At 43.9% G+C, this 14,607-nt stretch overlaps 1 protein-coding gene across 4 annotated transcripts in view; it reads right to left on the bottom strand.

Annotated features, from left to right (window-relative positions):
* Positions 1-2,331: 2,331 nt before the first annotated feature.
* The window catches only part of rarga (retinoic acid receptor gamma a), a 45,274-nt gene continuing 32,998 nt past the window's right edge, over positions 2,332-14,607 (bottom strand). For all 4 annotated transcript variants that reach the window (XM_078255028.1, XM_078255027.1, XM_078255029.1 and 1 more), the window contains 7 exons: positions 8,966-9,114; positions 8,404-8,545; positions 6,853-7,016; positions 6,231-6,407; positions 5,692-5,896; positions 5,290-5,448; positions 2,332-5,081 (listed from right to left, as the gene is read on the bottom strand). In XM_078255028.1, coding sequence (XP_078111154.1) covers positions 4,717-5,081; positions 5,290-5,448; positions 5,692-5,896; positions 6,231-6,407; positions 6,853-7,016; positions 8,404-8,545; positions 8,966-9,114 — 1,361 coding nt within the window. In that variant the 3' untranslated portion in view covers positions 2,332-4,716. The remainder of the gene's footprint in view (positions 5,082-5,289; positions 5,449-5,691; positions 5,897-6,230; positions 6,408-6,852; positions 7,017-8,403; positions 8,546-8,965; positions 9,115-14,607) is intronic.

The raw sequence follows: 14,607 nt of genomic DNA, 5'->3' as shown, positions 1-14,607 counted from the left end.
CACACCCTCCATTCTCACACTTGTCACAGATACCTTTATCCATTTCTTCATCAGCATGACCCTTTCTTTAAGATCCCCCACCTGCCTCTCTGCTCGCACAGGGGAAGGTGTTAAATTTATGATCTTTGCACTTGAAAATGTTTCTCACTTTCCCCTCTCCACTCCTCCCTTGACTGATTCCCAACCCTCCGTGGATTTGCTGCATAATGTAACAAATGACGAACATGTCCTTTTTGTCTGTTCTGACCCAAGCAGGGGACATACTGTAAATGATGTGCTGTTTCACATTGTGACCCCGCTTCCACCTCCATGCATCTCGCACATGACATATACACCTCTCTGTCTTGTATATAGCTTTAGGGCCACACAAAAAGACCCCACAGTTTTTTCTATCACATGCACCTCCACTGCCTTTATCACACCCTGAGTCCAGGCCCTTCCTCCCTAACTGCTGCCAGGAGCACTTGGGTTCAGTGAGCTTTATCTTCCCGATCACTCTTTGAGGAGCCGGCCTCTCCTGCTCCATTATCTCTCCTGTGTGTTGACTCAGGTACCACTGCAGTTTGCTCGTGTTCAGAGCAAACTCAGTGGATGTGCTCTCTCTGTGTTTAAATATTCAAATCAATGTCTTTGGTATGCCACACTCATGACCTACCTTTATGGATTCTTTGCTATTTTATATGAATAATTGATGTCCTGAGGCTGGAAGAATATTACAAGGGAGATTTTACCCTTTATTGGTTCATTGTACAGTTATACATTTTTTCCCAGGGGCCTTTCTTTTCCCATTTCCATCCTTTTTTTTCATTTCCAGTGTAAAAGCCTTCCTACCTCAAGTAATTAGTTAATCCAGCATCACTGATGTGGAAGGATGAGCATATAGAAATCTTGCCTGGCTCCTTTAAACTCCCCCAAGCACACCCAAACCCTCCCATGGGTTCCCATGGCAACACCTTGCAGCGGCTCAGTATATGAGGCCATTTGATTGTTCCTTGTAAAATAGTGTATAATGTATGGACCTTATTTTAATTCCAGTCTGGCATTATTGATCTGTCTTTAATGATAGTTAATTAAAGCAATCATATAATTGATAGAATCTCATCTCTGTTTATCACCCTCCTCTGATTCTCTCTCTCTATTAATAAAATCAAGGTGAGGCATTAGTATCCCACACTGGTACGCTGGAAAAAAGAGAGATGTTTACTATCGAAGAGGGTTCCTGTTCTTTTTCAGGATGTCAAGAGAGCTGGTCTTATCAGTGACAGTGATGTACACAAGGTAATACATTTGTGACAATAAATTACTCTGGATTTTTTGTGACATTTATAAGTAATCTGAAATATGTTTAAAATGTTTTCCTTGTTTTATTCATTTGCTTGTTTCAAAAGTAGTTTTTACTAGTTTTTAAAATATTCTGACAAATGTGTTGACTTTAAGTTGAGTTTAAGGCCCTGATTTTCTTTCACGTTTAACAGGTCATTACGAAACTAGACTCAGTTTTGGATCCAAGATGCTCCCTTTTACAAGATCAAATATCGCATGAGTCCAATAAAATCATGTTGGACCATGTTCTGACTGTTTAGCTGGAAGCATAATTTTTATTTTCTTTGGCAATATGCACACGATTCATATCTGAAGCTAACGATTATTTTTCGTTATCAATCTGCCAGATTTCTTTTGACTAATAGTTTAGTCTATGAAACATAAAAAATAGGCAGAAAGTGCCCATTACAACTTTGCAGAGCAGCAGGTGATGTCTTCAAATGTCTTGTTTTGGTCAACCAAAAGTCCAATAACCAAGATATAATTAATATACAATGACATGAAAAGCAGAATATCTTGTTTGTTTCATTTGTGGTGTACATCTTTCTAATGTGCACTCTTTTTTTCTGTACATGTTCACCTTTCAAAAAATCAATACATAAATCATAACAGACACATTTACTTTTTAACTTCTAAACCACTCTATCTTTGAGACAAAACTTAAGGACTTTACGCTACCTCCAACTGCACTGTGAACAAATCTTAGGAACAGACCTTTATCTGATGTCCTTGTTCAGCAGGAGGCTGTGATTTACTGGCCTCTGCACCCACAGCTCTCCGTGACCTAACAGACCTTGCTCTTATCCTCCATGCAGCAGTGTTCACCCTGCAGTCATGGTGCAAGAGCTCCCTCTACTGATACAGTACATTTGGTAATGCATGGTTATATTCACTCAAAGCTACTTTACAGGGGTAGAAGACTGTTCATATTTTCCTTGTATGAGTGAAATTTCTGATTGTTACTATTACATTTTGCGTGAGCAAGGAAAATGAAAGTAATAAGTCCAGTAATCTCACAAAAGTAGTTTATTGTGCCTCTTACTGTTTATATGGCTTTTCTTTGTATGACAAGAGTTGACATAAACAGAGGGTAGACAACACCTTGGCCATGTTAAAAAACAAAAACATGAAACAACCTAATCTCAATGTTATGCCTGCATTACCATCACTGACATCATGACAAGCCAGCATAGAGAGAGAGAGAAGGGATGGGGTCATCACACAATTTTTGTGTGACAGCACCGTGCTGAGGACATTCACCCAATGACTCAAAACATGTTAAAGCATTTACACACACATACACACACGCACGCACGCACGCGCACACACACACACACACACACACACACACACACACTCACTGAGGAGACCTGCCCATATTCAGAAAATGGGGCCTCTCACCGCTACAGAAAGAATGTTCATATTGCTTCAAAGAGAGACAGAAAAAAACATTTGTACTGTATTTCAGCCGCGCTCTCCCAGCTGATCGCCTACTGAGACATTTTGGCAATAAAGAAATGATACATGAGAACACATGTCCTCCACAACTCATTTAAAGGGAGTGAGGATATACACAAGAAGGCAAAATGATATAATGGCTTTTGGGATGAGAAGGCGGTTTGATGCATGGATGCCAGCGTGAGCACAGGCGGGGCAGTGTTGGTGACGATGATGATTTGTCCCCCTCTGGAAGAGTCAGACTGACATCCATGTTGTTTCTCAGACTTGTCACCTTCTGTGTACATGTAGAGGGGTTGAACTGATCAAAACGGAGTCAAGAATACACACATAAATATTGCCTGTTTCTAGCATGCCTGAGAGCAGCTAGGGTTTGGTCCTTACTGAAAAGCCCTGAGTCTGATTCCAAAATGTCTTCCATAAAGATTCCTGCTTTCGACTTGCATATGTCTTTGATTGTTGTGTTGAAGCATGATGTTGCTACTGTGTGTGGATATTTTTTTGTCCATGCTGAAAGTGTGCATTCGTCTACTGACATCATCGGGGAGTGCTCTAAGGTTGATTGTATTCTATATGTTGATGTTGTCATCAGTTTGGACATGCTGGATGAGATATAAGCTCACAGACTGTAACTCTACTCTCAGCGGACGAGATGTGCCTTCCTTGAATAGAGGATTACAAAAGTGCTACATATACGGTCAAGTGTAAATCTCTGTCCGGGCAGGCTGTCGATGCCAGGTTAGCACATCTGCTACAGCTGAGGGTAGAGTGAACAGAGAGTGTGTATGCATCAAACATGTTTGTTTGTGTGTGTGTGTGTGTGTGTGTGTGTGTGTGTGTGTGTGTGTGTGTGTGTGTGTGTGTGTGTGTGTGTGTTAGTGCATGTGTGAGTGAGCGCTGGATCGTGGCTGGAGTCCCTGCCAGTAGTCAAACTCATGCTCCAAAGATGACTTTCCTAACTTTGGCACAAATATACTTACTTTCCACATTGACAGCTTTAGTTGGCTACAACGAGAGCAAAATAGAATAATGCCAATTCCCTGATAACAGAAACTGATTAAGTCACTGCAACATAACAATAGTGTTCTGGGTTGATTATCATTGACATCCTCAGTGAGCCAAAGTGCCCAAAAAAGCCCCAGCTAAGCATATGTAGCTGATAAGGAAGACCCAGCCAGTTCTGATTACCCTTCTTTTCCTCAGAATATCTTCTCAGGAAAGCTCTTCTCAAAGAAAATACTCATCTAAAAAGGATTCATATATAAAACCAGAATAACAAATAAAGACAAAAATATAATGGTATATAGATATGTATGGACTTATTCATAAATTGAAGGAAAAAAAGAAAGTAAAGTAAAACGGAAAACAATATTCAAAAGCAATAACCACAAAAACAAAAGATTAGCATACTCAATTTGGTTTTGCCCTGTACTCTTGTTGTCTTTTGAGAAATGTGCTTGTTGTAATCCATCGAGTCAACTGCTCAGTTCTGTGTCTGGTTTGGCCTTTCCCCTTTTTAGATATAAACAACAATAGTGGGGAAAAAATGACGTTTATCTTTCTCAAAGAGTTTCTGTTCTTTTTGTCAGGTTAACTTCCCTCTTGGCTATGCCAGGAGTTCATATGGTTTACTGTCATCTCTCCTTTACTTTATTGTTCTGTAGTTCACTTGTCATGGACCATGTGGCCTGAGTTAGAAGTGTCTCATAAGGCTCTGCTGTGCTCCACTGTGGAGGACACAGTGATGTGCAGTAAGGAGAGCGAAAGGGGGGAGGGAAGGCCAGCATTTTGTTGAGGTGGGTGAGTGAGTGAGGTTGTGTTGTAAGTCTCTATGTGTGTGTGTGTGTGTGTGTGTGTGTGTGTGTGTGTGTGTGTGTGTGTGTGTGTGTTTGAACCTGTATGTGCATGAGTGTGTATATGTATGAAATGCTCTGTTCACTGCGCCCTCCCAACAAGGCCTTTCCTCGACCCATCTATGGCATCCAGAACCCCCCAGGGCTCCCCATCACTGTCCGAGCCCCTGTCTCGATCTTCATCCCCCACGTCCTCATCGTCGTCTTCGTCCTCCTCCGGCGATGGTTCGCTGCCGTTCTCTGTGGCCCAGCTGTCGTCCTCATCCTCAGCCTCCTGCTTGACCTGGGCTGGTGGTGGTGGTGGTGGAGGTGGCGGCGGCGGAGGCGGCGGGCTCTCGCTGCCCTCTGTTTGGTCTTCAAAGGCCTCTGGGTTCTCAAGCATCTCCCTGATCAAAGGGGGCATTGGCCCTGGGATCTCCATCTTCAGAGTAATGGCTCTCTCTGCACCTGGAAGCAGAGAAAATGGCGATGGTAGATTACTAATCATGTTTTAACACTGCGCCCCCTGCCACAAAGAGGACACAAATGAAACACCAAAAGACTCAAGCTAGTAGAGATTCAGTGTCTTACTGACAAAGCCCTCTTTGGTTATGACAGCGGCCAGGCCTTTTTCAAAATCAAAATTTGTTCTAGGAATTACTCTCTTCACACTAACCTTTAGTGCTGATACCCCTGAGGTCAGTGATCTTCATCAGCATGCGGGGGAACATGTGAGGTTTGTTGGGGCGACGGCGGCGTGCATATATTTTTAGAGCCTCAAGAAGAGGCTCTTGCAGCTTATCCACTTTCTGGGGCTCCTCTAGATCCATACGGTCTGGTGAAGAGTGCAGAAAACACATTACATTCTCTATTATTTACCAGAATTGTACATAGTCATAAAAAAGAAAAAAGAAATGTAGAAAGTTTTATTATAGTTAAATTATTAAGCGAAATAATTTAACTCTTTTACATTACTAATTCTGTCAAAGCAGTGACATGAATGCTGAAACACAGGTTTACTAAAGCCACTTCCTCATTACAACTGATATAGTCATAGTGTATGTGTAAGCTGCAGTACCTCCACAGATGAGGCAGATGGCACTGAGGAGGCCGGTTTCTGTGTCGTCCATCTCCAGGGGTAGAAGCTGGCCAGCAAAGGCAAACACCAGGTCTGTGAGTGGTCCAAAGCCGGCGTTGTGCATCTGAGTCCGGTTCAGAGTCAGGCCATCTGAGAAAGTCATAGTGTCCTGTTCTGGAGTGTAGCGTGTGCAGATCCTCAGCATCTGTGAGCAAAAGAAGGTGGGAAAACTTTGTAAGCATTGAGCAAAATATGATGTAATGGTGATTTAACAAAGTTTTCTGCAGCAGCAAAATATCTGTATTAGCTAAACACATATTAGCTCCAAGTGGCATGTGTGTGTATTTTCACACCAAGAATTCAGTAGGCTCAGTTTCTTTTCTTTTGTTTTTCAGTAGGCTCAGTATTACTTGGAAAAACCTTCCTGCACTACCACCTTTCACCACCAGATGCCAGTATTTACTCATCTGTCAAGTACATGTATTTGTAAGAAAAGAGCAAGTGAAGATGACAAAAGGGAAAAGACCATAGTTCCTCACCAGTATGTCCAGGCAGGCCGACTTAAGTAGAGTGATCTGGTCAGCGATGGTGAGGGTGGTGAAACCCGGCAGCCGCTTGGCGAATTCCACAATCTTGATGATGCATTTGGTGGAGAGCTCACTGAACTTGTCCCATAAACCCAGATCCAGCTGGACACGGTGGTCTGAGCTGGAGTTCTGATCACACACACACACACACACACACACACACACACACACACACACACACATACAGATCAGTATGTTGTTACAGAGGTGATGTGCAACCCTGTTTGCGTCAAGAGCGAGCGTGTCGGAGCCTCACAACACATTTACATTTTACATCAATCAAGGGGGGAGAAATCCATTTACATGTTGCATCAATCATTCAGAGGCCACACAGATGGCTTAATGGAGAACTGAATTAGTTTAACCACCACTATGTTGGGAAAGCTACGGTGAATTTACATCTTTGCATGCAATCTGGGAGCTCTCAGTGACGGCATAGCTTGAAGAATGTTGCCACACACAGTATGAGTGAATAGCGGTGTAGGGTGATTGTGAGTATAAGTGTGTGTGTGTGTGTGTGTGTGTGTGTGTGTGTGTGTGTGTGTGTGTGTGTGTGTGTGTGTGTGTGACTTACGGTGGTGTATTTGCCCAATTGGCCAAGTGACGGGAAGGTTTCTTGGTGAGCTTTGCTGACTTTATTGACCAACTCCTCTAGCTCTCCACTTAGCTCATAGCTCTCTGGAAGCACCAACTCCTCCTTCACATCCTTCTTCTTCTTGTTTCTGTCATTGCGCACCGCTTTGTAAAGAAAAACAAGATGCAACACAAATCAGCTACAGAATGTTCCTCTTCTTTATCTGTGATCACATGTAAAAACATCCACAGCACTCATACTCTGTGTCTTACGTCACTGTCAAGGACAGTGTGCTCGCTAGTGGAAACCAGAACTCAGTAGCAACGGAGATTTGCTCTTAACAGTGTTAACATGTTTCCTTTAGCATGGGACAGACACTCGCTATCTCTTTCTTATCACCCGCTCTCTTCCTTGTCCATCTCTCTATCCACTTGACCGGTGCACATAAGCCAGTCCTGCACTCTCTCCCTCTCTGCCTCCTCTCCCTCCTCCTCCCATACTTTCCTTCCTCTCAGGATATCCAGTAATAGCAGAGGCACAATGTGATCCCGGTCTTAACACACATCCCACACAAACATTACACCCACATACATGTCCCACAGGCTCTGTGAAGGGCAAGCAACTGCCACTTACACACACAAGGTTAAACTAAAGAGGTCACATAACTGCACGTTTGATTTGGCACAGTGCGTGACTCCTGGCGCCATTAGCTTTGTCAAAACTCAAAATCATGTTCTCTGCTCTGTTGCCTTTATGAATGAAAGCAGTGTCTGTGCTGGCCACAGGGGCGAGGTTCTGTGGTGAAACAGGAAGTCAGAATGATTTCGTAAAGCGATTAGTCATATGATTGGTACAGTGCCCAGCCTCGCCCCGATCACCACCCCTGGTAGGCTCATCATCTGCTTCTTTACTCTCTGCTGCATAGTTTCCCAGAGTCTCTGACTGAACTTTAATAATAGATTAATAAGTTCACACTGTGTGAATCAGGTCAGATCTTTCCTTCGGTGGTAAAAAGCCAAGTAGAATTTAAATAAATAAATAAAAAAGTAGAATCTGCAGCACTGTATGTATATGTGTGTGTGTGTGTGTGTGTGTGTGTGTGTGTGTGTGTGTGTGTGTGTGTGTGTATGTGTGTGTGTGTGTGTGTGACTACTCGTTTTCATATTTGGTAGCCTAGGACACACACACAGGTTGGTAGTAAGAGGGCTGCATCAACTTGGGATGGCCAAAAAGAGGGCTAAACAGCTTGCAAAGTACTGTGCCATACCGGCTATTATTGGCCACATATGGCGGAGAAGTTGCTACTTATACCCTTAAGAACTGAGTATTGTGCTTATTAAGTGATATTGTGAAGACCTGCTGCATGCCACTGGTCCATGAGTTTGCATATGTATTGTACTGCATCTGTAATATTTGTGTCCCTGTACCATTTTTCTTCATGTGGACATAAATAAATGGTTAAAATGTGTGTGTGTGGATATTCACATGTGAGTACATATCCATATTGCGGAAGTGGGTCTCTCTATATCTTGGGATTCCGGGAGGGCTCACCTTCCTTCGACATGCCGACCTCAAAGCACTTTTGCAGCCTGCAGTACTGGCAGCGATTGCGTGTGACCTTGTTAATCTGACAGTTCTTGTCTCGGTGGCAGGTGTACACCATGTTCTTCTGGATACTTCTGCGGAAGAAACCCTGGGGCACCAGGAAGCAAAAGACAAAAGGGGAGAGGGCAAAATACATTATAGTCAAGTCATCATATTTAGGATGTGACATTTAACTGTTTATCTTTCATAATTGCCCTTCTTTCATCTCTTTTTTCTAACTTGAATCCAGAAAAGAAAAGCAAAACATTCTAGTATTTAAACTCTTAGTATTGTCATGATCGGGGCTTTTCACTTTATTTTTCGTTCTGTTAGTGATTCCATGTGTCACTCTATGATCTAACCCACATACTAAAAGTAGCTTCAGACTGCCTACAAGACTCTTCCATTATCTTAAAGAAAAGGCAGGTAACGAATACCTAATATCAATTTTCAACCCCACATTTTTCTAAATGTATGTAATAAATCTAGTGAAAGCAAAGCTCAAAAGGCTCCGACAGGTTCTTCTCACCTTGCAGCCCTCACAGGAGCTGACCCCGTAGTGGTACCCTGAGGACTTGTCCTGGCACACAAAGCAGGGCTTGTAGACACGAGGTGGAGGAGGTGGAGACGGAGAACTGGGTACCATCTCCTCTGAGCTGGTGCTCTGGGTCTCCACCGCTATGGAGAAGAAAAAAAGAAAGACACATGATTTGTCACACATCATTGTCCTGCAGCTAGTCAGAAATGTCAAATGTGCACTTGTCAATACATGTAGCAGATGAGGATAATTGAATGTGTTCGACTGTATTCAAACATGATATGACAGCTGACAGCATTTCCAGCAAGAGATGCATGAGTAACGATGTTCAGTTGCCCTGAAGGTGGATTGAGATATATTATCACTAGAGATGCACTGATTACAACTTTCTAGGCCGATTCCAATTTCCGATTTTCTTTGAGTTAGGCCAGCCGATACCGATTTTAGCCGATTCCGATTTCATTTTTTCTAACCACTTTACAGCACACACAAATATTTATTTTCTATCTTTTCTTTAATAGAACATTTTGCACAGAACATAGAACATGTTTTGAACAGATAATGGATCACTATGAAATAGAACTATATAAATTACTCCTGGTGTGGGAAATTCACACACATCTAAAGTGCAATGTTAGAACCATTTCCTTCTTTTCACATCCAATATCCAACAAAAAAAATGTGATTTTGGTTTTTGGTGTCCTCCCTCCACGCCCTACTTTTTCCTTGCAGGAGTTGCATATTGCAAACTTGTTATCTTCTGCACACACGCTGAAGAATTTCCAAACAGCTGACATGTTGCAGGTTAATTCACGAGGTTCCCTACATGTGCGAGAATAGCGTGGACACGCGCTTCACACCGCGAGCGGGTACGCGCGACACACGGAGGAAAAGTTGAGAGAAAGGAAAAAGAGACTTTGCTGTAGCGTCCGTCTGTGCGTGCGTCCTTGAAAACTGTAACTCGTATAACTTATGGTGTCAGTTAATTGTAGCATTGACCGGCATGAAATCGGCATATGTCAGACTGACCTGCCGGTCGCCGGTCATGGTCGAGCACGTGAAAACCGGCCAATTCCGGTCACCGGCCGGTCTATAGGTGCATCTCTAATTATCACATATTCTTTTTTACCTTGTGTCTCTGTGGCGCAGAACTGATAAGATAAGAGAGAGAGTATGAATTACAGGCAACAGTTTCTATTTCTAGGACCAATTGCCACCCTAAGGGGCAGCACTCATGTGCATGTTTGTGGAGATTATTGTTTTGTGTGAACACAGTGAAACAATGGAAGGATGACTGTATGACAGCAGAGACAAAACTGTTTTTTACAGCAGCAAGCAAAAGTGCTATTGATGGACAGCTTGTCTGATAAGGTCGGGTAACAGAGTGAGCTGTTGCAGCCAAGAGTCATAGCTGGCTCTTCCTCATTCCAAGGACTGACAACAGCTCATGATGACATTTTGCACGCACAGAGTTGACACATTTCCAACACACATGCATGCAAAGCTCTTCCTCTACCTTTTAAACTGGAACACGACTGTGACTTCAGCGCAAACCTGAGTCACATACTTGCTATGGTACATTAAACTTCACTATATTCCAAAGAGGAACACATACAGAGTCTTTTGGATGTTCCAAGTGTGCAGCATATGGATTCCATACTTCCCCTGAGAAACATAAGCTGCTGCACACACATAGGACCAGACCCTGCACAAGCCTGCACAAACTCACAGACACACATGTTGCTCGGGGGAAGTATGGAATCCATACGCTGTACACTTGAACATCCACTTACACAACAGCAGCTCTTTCAACTTTCACCCTTAGTTACCCTCAAACTTCAACCCCCCAACTCTGCATCCCACCACCCCAACACACAAACCCTATTTTCTCTTGTTTCCTGGCCCTAAATTCCTCAGTGCAGCCCTGCCAGGTTTTAATAGAGGCCTAAGCTCATAAGGCGGCCTATAAAGGCAGTCCCAAAGCTGGACTGGAGGCCCCAGCCCGGCTGGCCTACACTTTATTGGGACTCGGTCACCTTGGGCAGCTATTCACACCACCAGCTGTAGCTCCCAGCCCGTAAAAAAAGCCAATCATAAAATAAAAAAGAGGGAGGCTCTAAAATTCTAACTTTTACTGCTCCCACCTCCCCCCAGCACCTTCAATGGAAAGCACAGAGGGCTAGCCTAAACTTAACCTACAACCCCCACTCCTCCTTTCTCTCACACCCAAGGCTGAGGCAAAAACCACCAGCTTGGCTTTTTACAAGAGACTGGAGACTTCAAAAAGAAGAAAAAAAGGGCATAAAAAGTGGAATTTGATAAAAAAAAAAAAAAAGAGAAAAGGGCAGAGGGGGAAAGGGGGAGGAGAGGACACAGTTGCTCCTGAGGGCAAATCTTGTTCAAGACCAAGCTGACCATTACTACCACTTCTGCTATAGCTGCTGTGAATGCCCAGCTACTACCTCATTAATGACAGTAACAGAAATATGTCAGACATTTTTCATTTGTTGCCTGCTGCTCAAACATCTGTTTTTCATATACATTTTTATATTTGACTATTCAGAATTCACATTCAAATACCTCCTTTGAAAGCCTTACTTTGCTGGAGGCAAAGATGTTTTCCATTAGCTTTTAAGAGCTATTCCAAAGCCAAATGTGCAAATCAAACTAAAACCTGAAGTTTACACCCGCTGAATGTTTCAACAGCAGTTCTCATATCTCCCTGGCCAGAATGCAACAAAGCAGTAGGGTCAGTGGGAGAGCAGAAACCCTCTGAACGTGCCATGAACCTCTGTGTTTATGCAATAATAACAGCAGCAAATGAGGCTCCAGACCGAGCGCTGAAAACCCCTTAGAAAAGGACAAACCATATGTGGCGTCAAGTAACGAACACTGACTGACACCATCTAAATGGAGGAAGAAAGCAAGCCAAACAGAGAAAGGCCATCCTGGAGAAAACTCGGACAGGCGGTGAGAGAGAAAATACATCAGGCTCCGTCAACACGTTGAAGCTGGTTCCTGCCAGAGAACATGACTCCTGTACCCGCCTCCCAGACTTCGCCTCATTCAGCCCGCTCCATCCAAAGCCCCCGCACCACTTACCCCTGGGCGCCACAGTGAGAGGGCCCATTCAGGCAGCCCCTTTCCCCAGTCTCCTCAACTCAGCTCATCACTGTTTAGAAAACAAAGCCCTGTGAAATGAGAGGCCCTTCTTATCAGCACTCCGAGGCCTGGGGCACCATTTGCATATCAATCCGCCGGCTGAGGCCTGTGAGCCGATGACGGACAGATGAGACGAGAGGAGTGGGATAGGTGGGTGGCTGCTGTTGTTGGGGGAGGAGAAGAGGATAAGAGGCAATAAGGGGGATAGCTGAGTTACCAGTAGCCACTGTTCGTTTCCTGCTATGTATCAGTTTACTCTTTAATCCCTTCTCTCAATGCTCTCTGTGCACGAGTGGCCCAGCTGCACTGACCAGGCCTAATCCCCTGGTCATATACACGCACACACAGAGATACTATTCAATGGCTACAAACTCCACACAAGCACACAGGAGGATAATACTCACTGGCTACAAACTAGAAAACACACACAACAATCCGCCCCTACATTACACTAAAGTGCTTCAGCGTGAGTGGGATGTGCAGTACATCATTCTGCAGAACCTCATTAGATGTGAAATCTAACTGCACATGACAGAAATAGCTGTTTAGCTGAAAATGACTTCAACTAGGTCAATTACTTTAAATTCTAGGTCAAGTCAACTGGGCCAATTGATGTCCCTTCAGATTCACCAGATACATTAGGAGAAAAAAAAGATTGAATAGGAAGAGATTATAAAGAAAAACACTGTGGTGGTACCATTGAAGCTGCGTGTTGTTCACTCAACTGGAAAAGGGTGTGTGAGCAAAGGCCATGACTATGCTGCTCATGTTTTTTGTTGCAACACACTCCTTTTAGCTGAGCAGCATATGACATTCTGGCAGGGTAACAAGTATTCTTTCACAATAGGCAGATTTTGTCTACGTGACTTGTTGGTGTGATTGAATCTTCAGCGGGACAGTGTTCAAGAGGTCTAGTCTTGGCATGTGAGTGCGAATGCACAGGCTGTGTGAGGACAGTGTACTTATAGTACAATACATGAGTGACATATTTCTGTGTTTATGTCTATTTGATTTGCAAATGAAGGACTGTTCATAACAGTGCAATATAGTGAGCTCCACTGTTCCCAAAAAATATATATATGTGTGTGTGTGTGTGTGTGTGTGTGTGTGTGTGTGTGTGTGTGTGTGTGTGTGTGTGTGTGTGTGTGGCTCATTGTGTGCATGTTTTTTTGTGTTAAACTGCAAGCACAGGCGTGTGGGACCTTTGTCTCCACCTCTACCTTCATTAAACAGCCTGTAAAGCTTGCGTGTTCTTGTCGAATGCACTGAGCAGTAAAAGAGTGTGAGACTTGGAGGCAGTGTGTGAGAGAGGGGCACACAGTAAGGCTCACTATGAAAAGAGGGGTAGGCACTGGGCAGACAGCAGTGGCAGAAGGGGAGCAGATTGAGAGAGGATTGTGAACAGTGGGTTGGAAAACTTGCTGGCACACTAGGTGGGGCCTTTGAGGGTGCCCTTGGCAATCTACCCCATGGCAGAGGCTACAGCACCACAGGGTGCTCACTGAGTGACCAGCAACACACCGAAAGGTTTCTATGAAGAACTGCACTTCATGAAAGAGGAAAAGAAACTACCACACCCTTGTCTCTGGTGCCAGCATGTTTCACTCTCCTTCTCTGTTTCTCTACCCACGTCTTCCTGCCATCCCTCTGAGGCTTCTGCTACAAGGTCCGCCCCCCCCACAACAGACACGTTTCCTTCCTCTTGTCAGTACCAGTCTTTCCGGAGGATCTCCGTCACTGCTCTTGTAGCCACTTCACTGTGTCCCTCTCTGCTACACCTTCTTACATATGCTCTCATTTCCCACAGGTCGTATAATACTGCTGCTCTGTTCAAGCTCTGTTGCACACAGTTGAGTCACCTGCAAGCTTTTAGGTGGGCGGACTATCAAGTCTCTCTTGTTGAGTTACACAAGCACTTACAATGTAACCTGCCTTGCCTGCAACTGAGAAAGAAATGGTTTATATGGTGAGGAAGTTGAAAGCTGGGAGGAGGGAGGGAGGAATGTGTGTGTTGACAAGGAGGGGGGATGCTTTCATTAAAAGGTGCTGAGCAGTAGCAACGCCCTTTCAACAGCTGTCAGAAAGCTCATTACCTGGGCTCCTACAGACACACACAGACAAATTCACTCTCACGCCTGTAAAGAGGCCCCGCTAAGCTGTTTTAAAACAAGGTCTATGATAAAAATTGGCTGTAGACCAGGAGATGGCTCAGGTTTGAGCGGTGAAATCACACCAAGCTGGCCAGGAGTAGTGAGAAACCAGACATTAACACAAACACACCTCTCCAGGAATTTACACCCTTTTGTAAGAACCAGCAGAAAGTCATGAAACACAAAGAGAGACAGACACATGTGTGAACACACATGATGCACACATATGATCTGAGACCAAACAGATGTGTGTAGTAGAACATTTTTGGCATGTGTTCATAGCTGCCATTAGTTCTAATGACAAAATGCTGGACATTTCAA

Source organism: Sander vitreus, chromosome 7 (assembly GCF_031162955.1).
Source record: "Sander vitreus isolate 19-12246 chromosome 7, sanVit1, whole genome shotgun sequence".
In the NCBI taxonomy this organism is placed as follows: domain Eukaryota; kingdom Metazoa; phylum Chordata; class Actinopteri; order Perciformes; family Percidae; genus Sander; species Sander vitreus.
The sequence above is the reverse complement of the archived record's forward strand: the minus strand, read 5'-3'. Positions and strand labels throughout refer to the sequence as shown.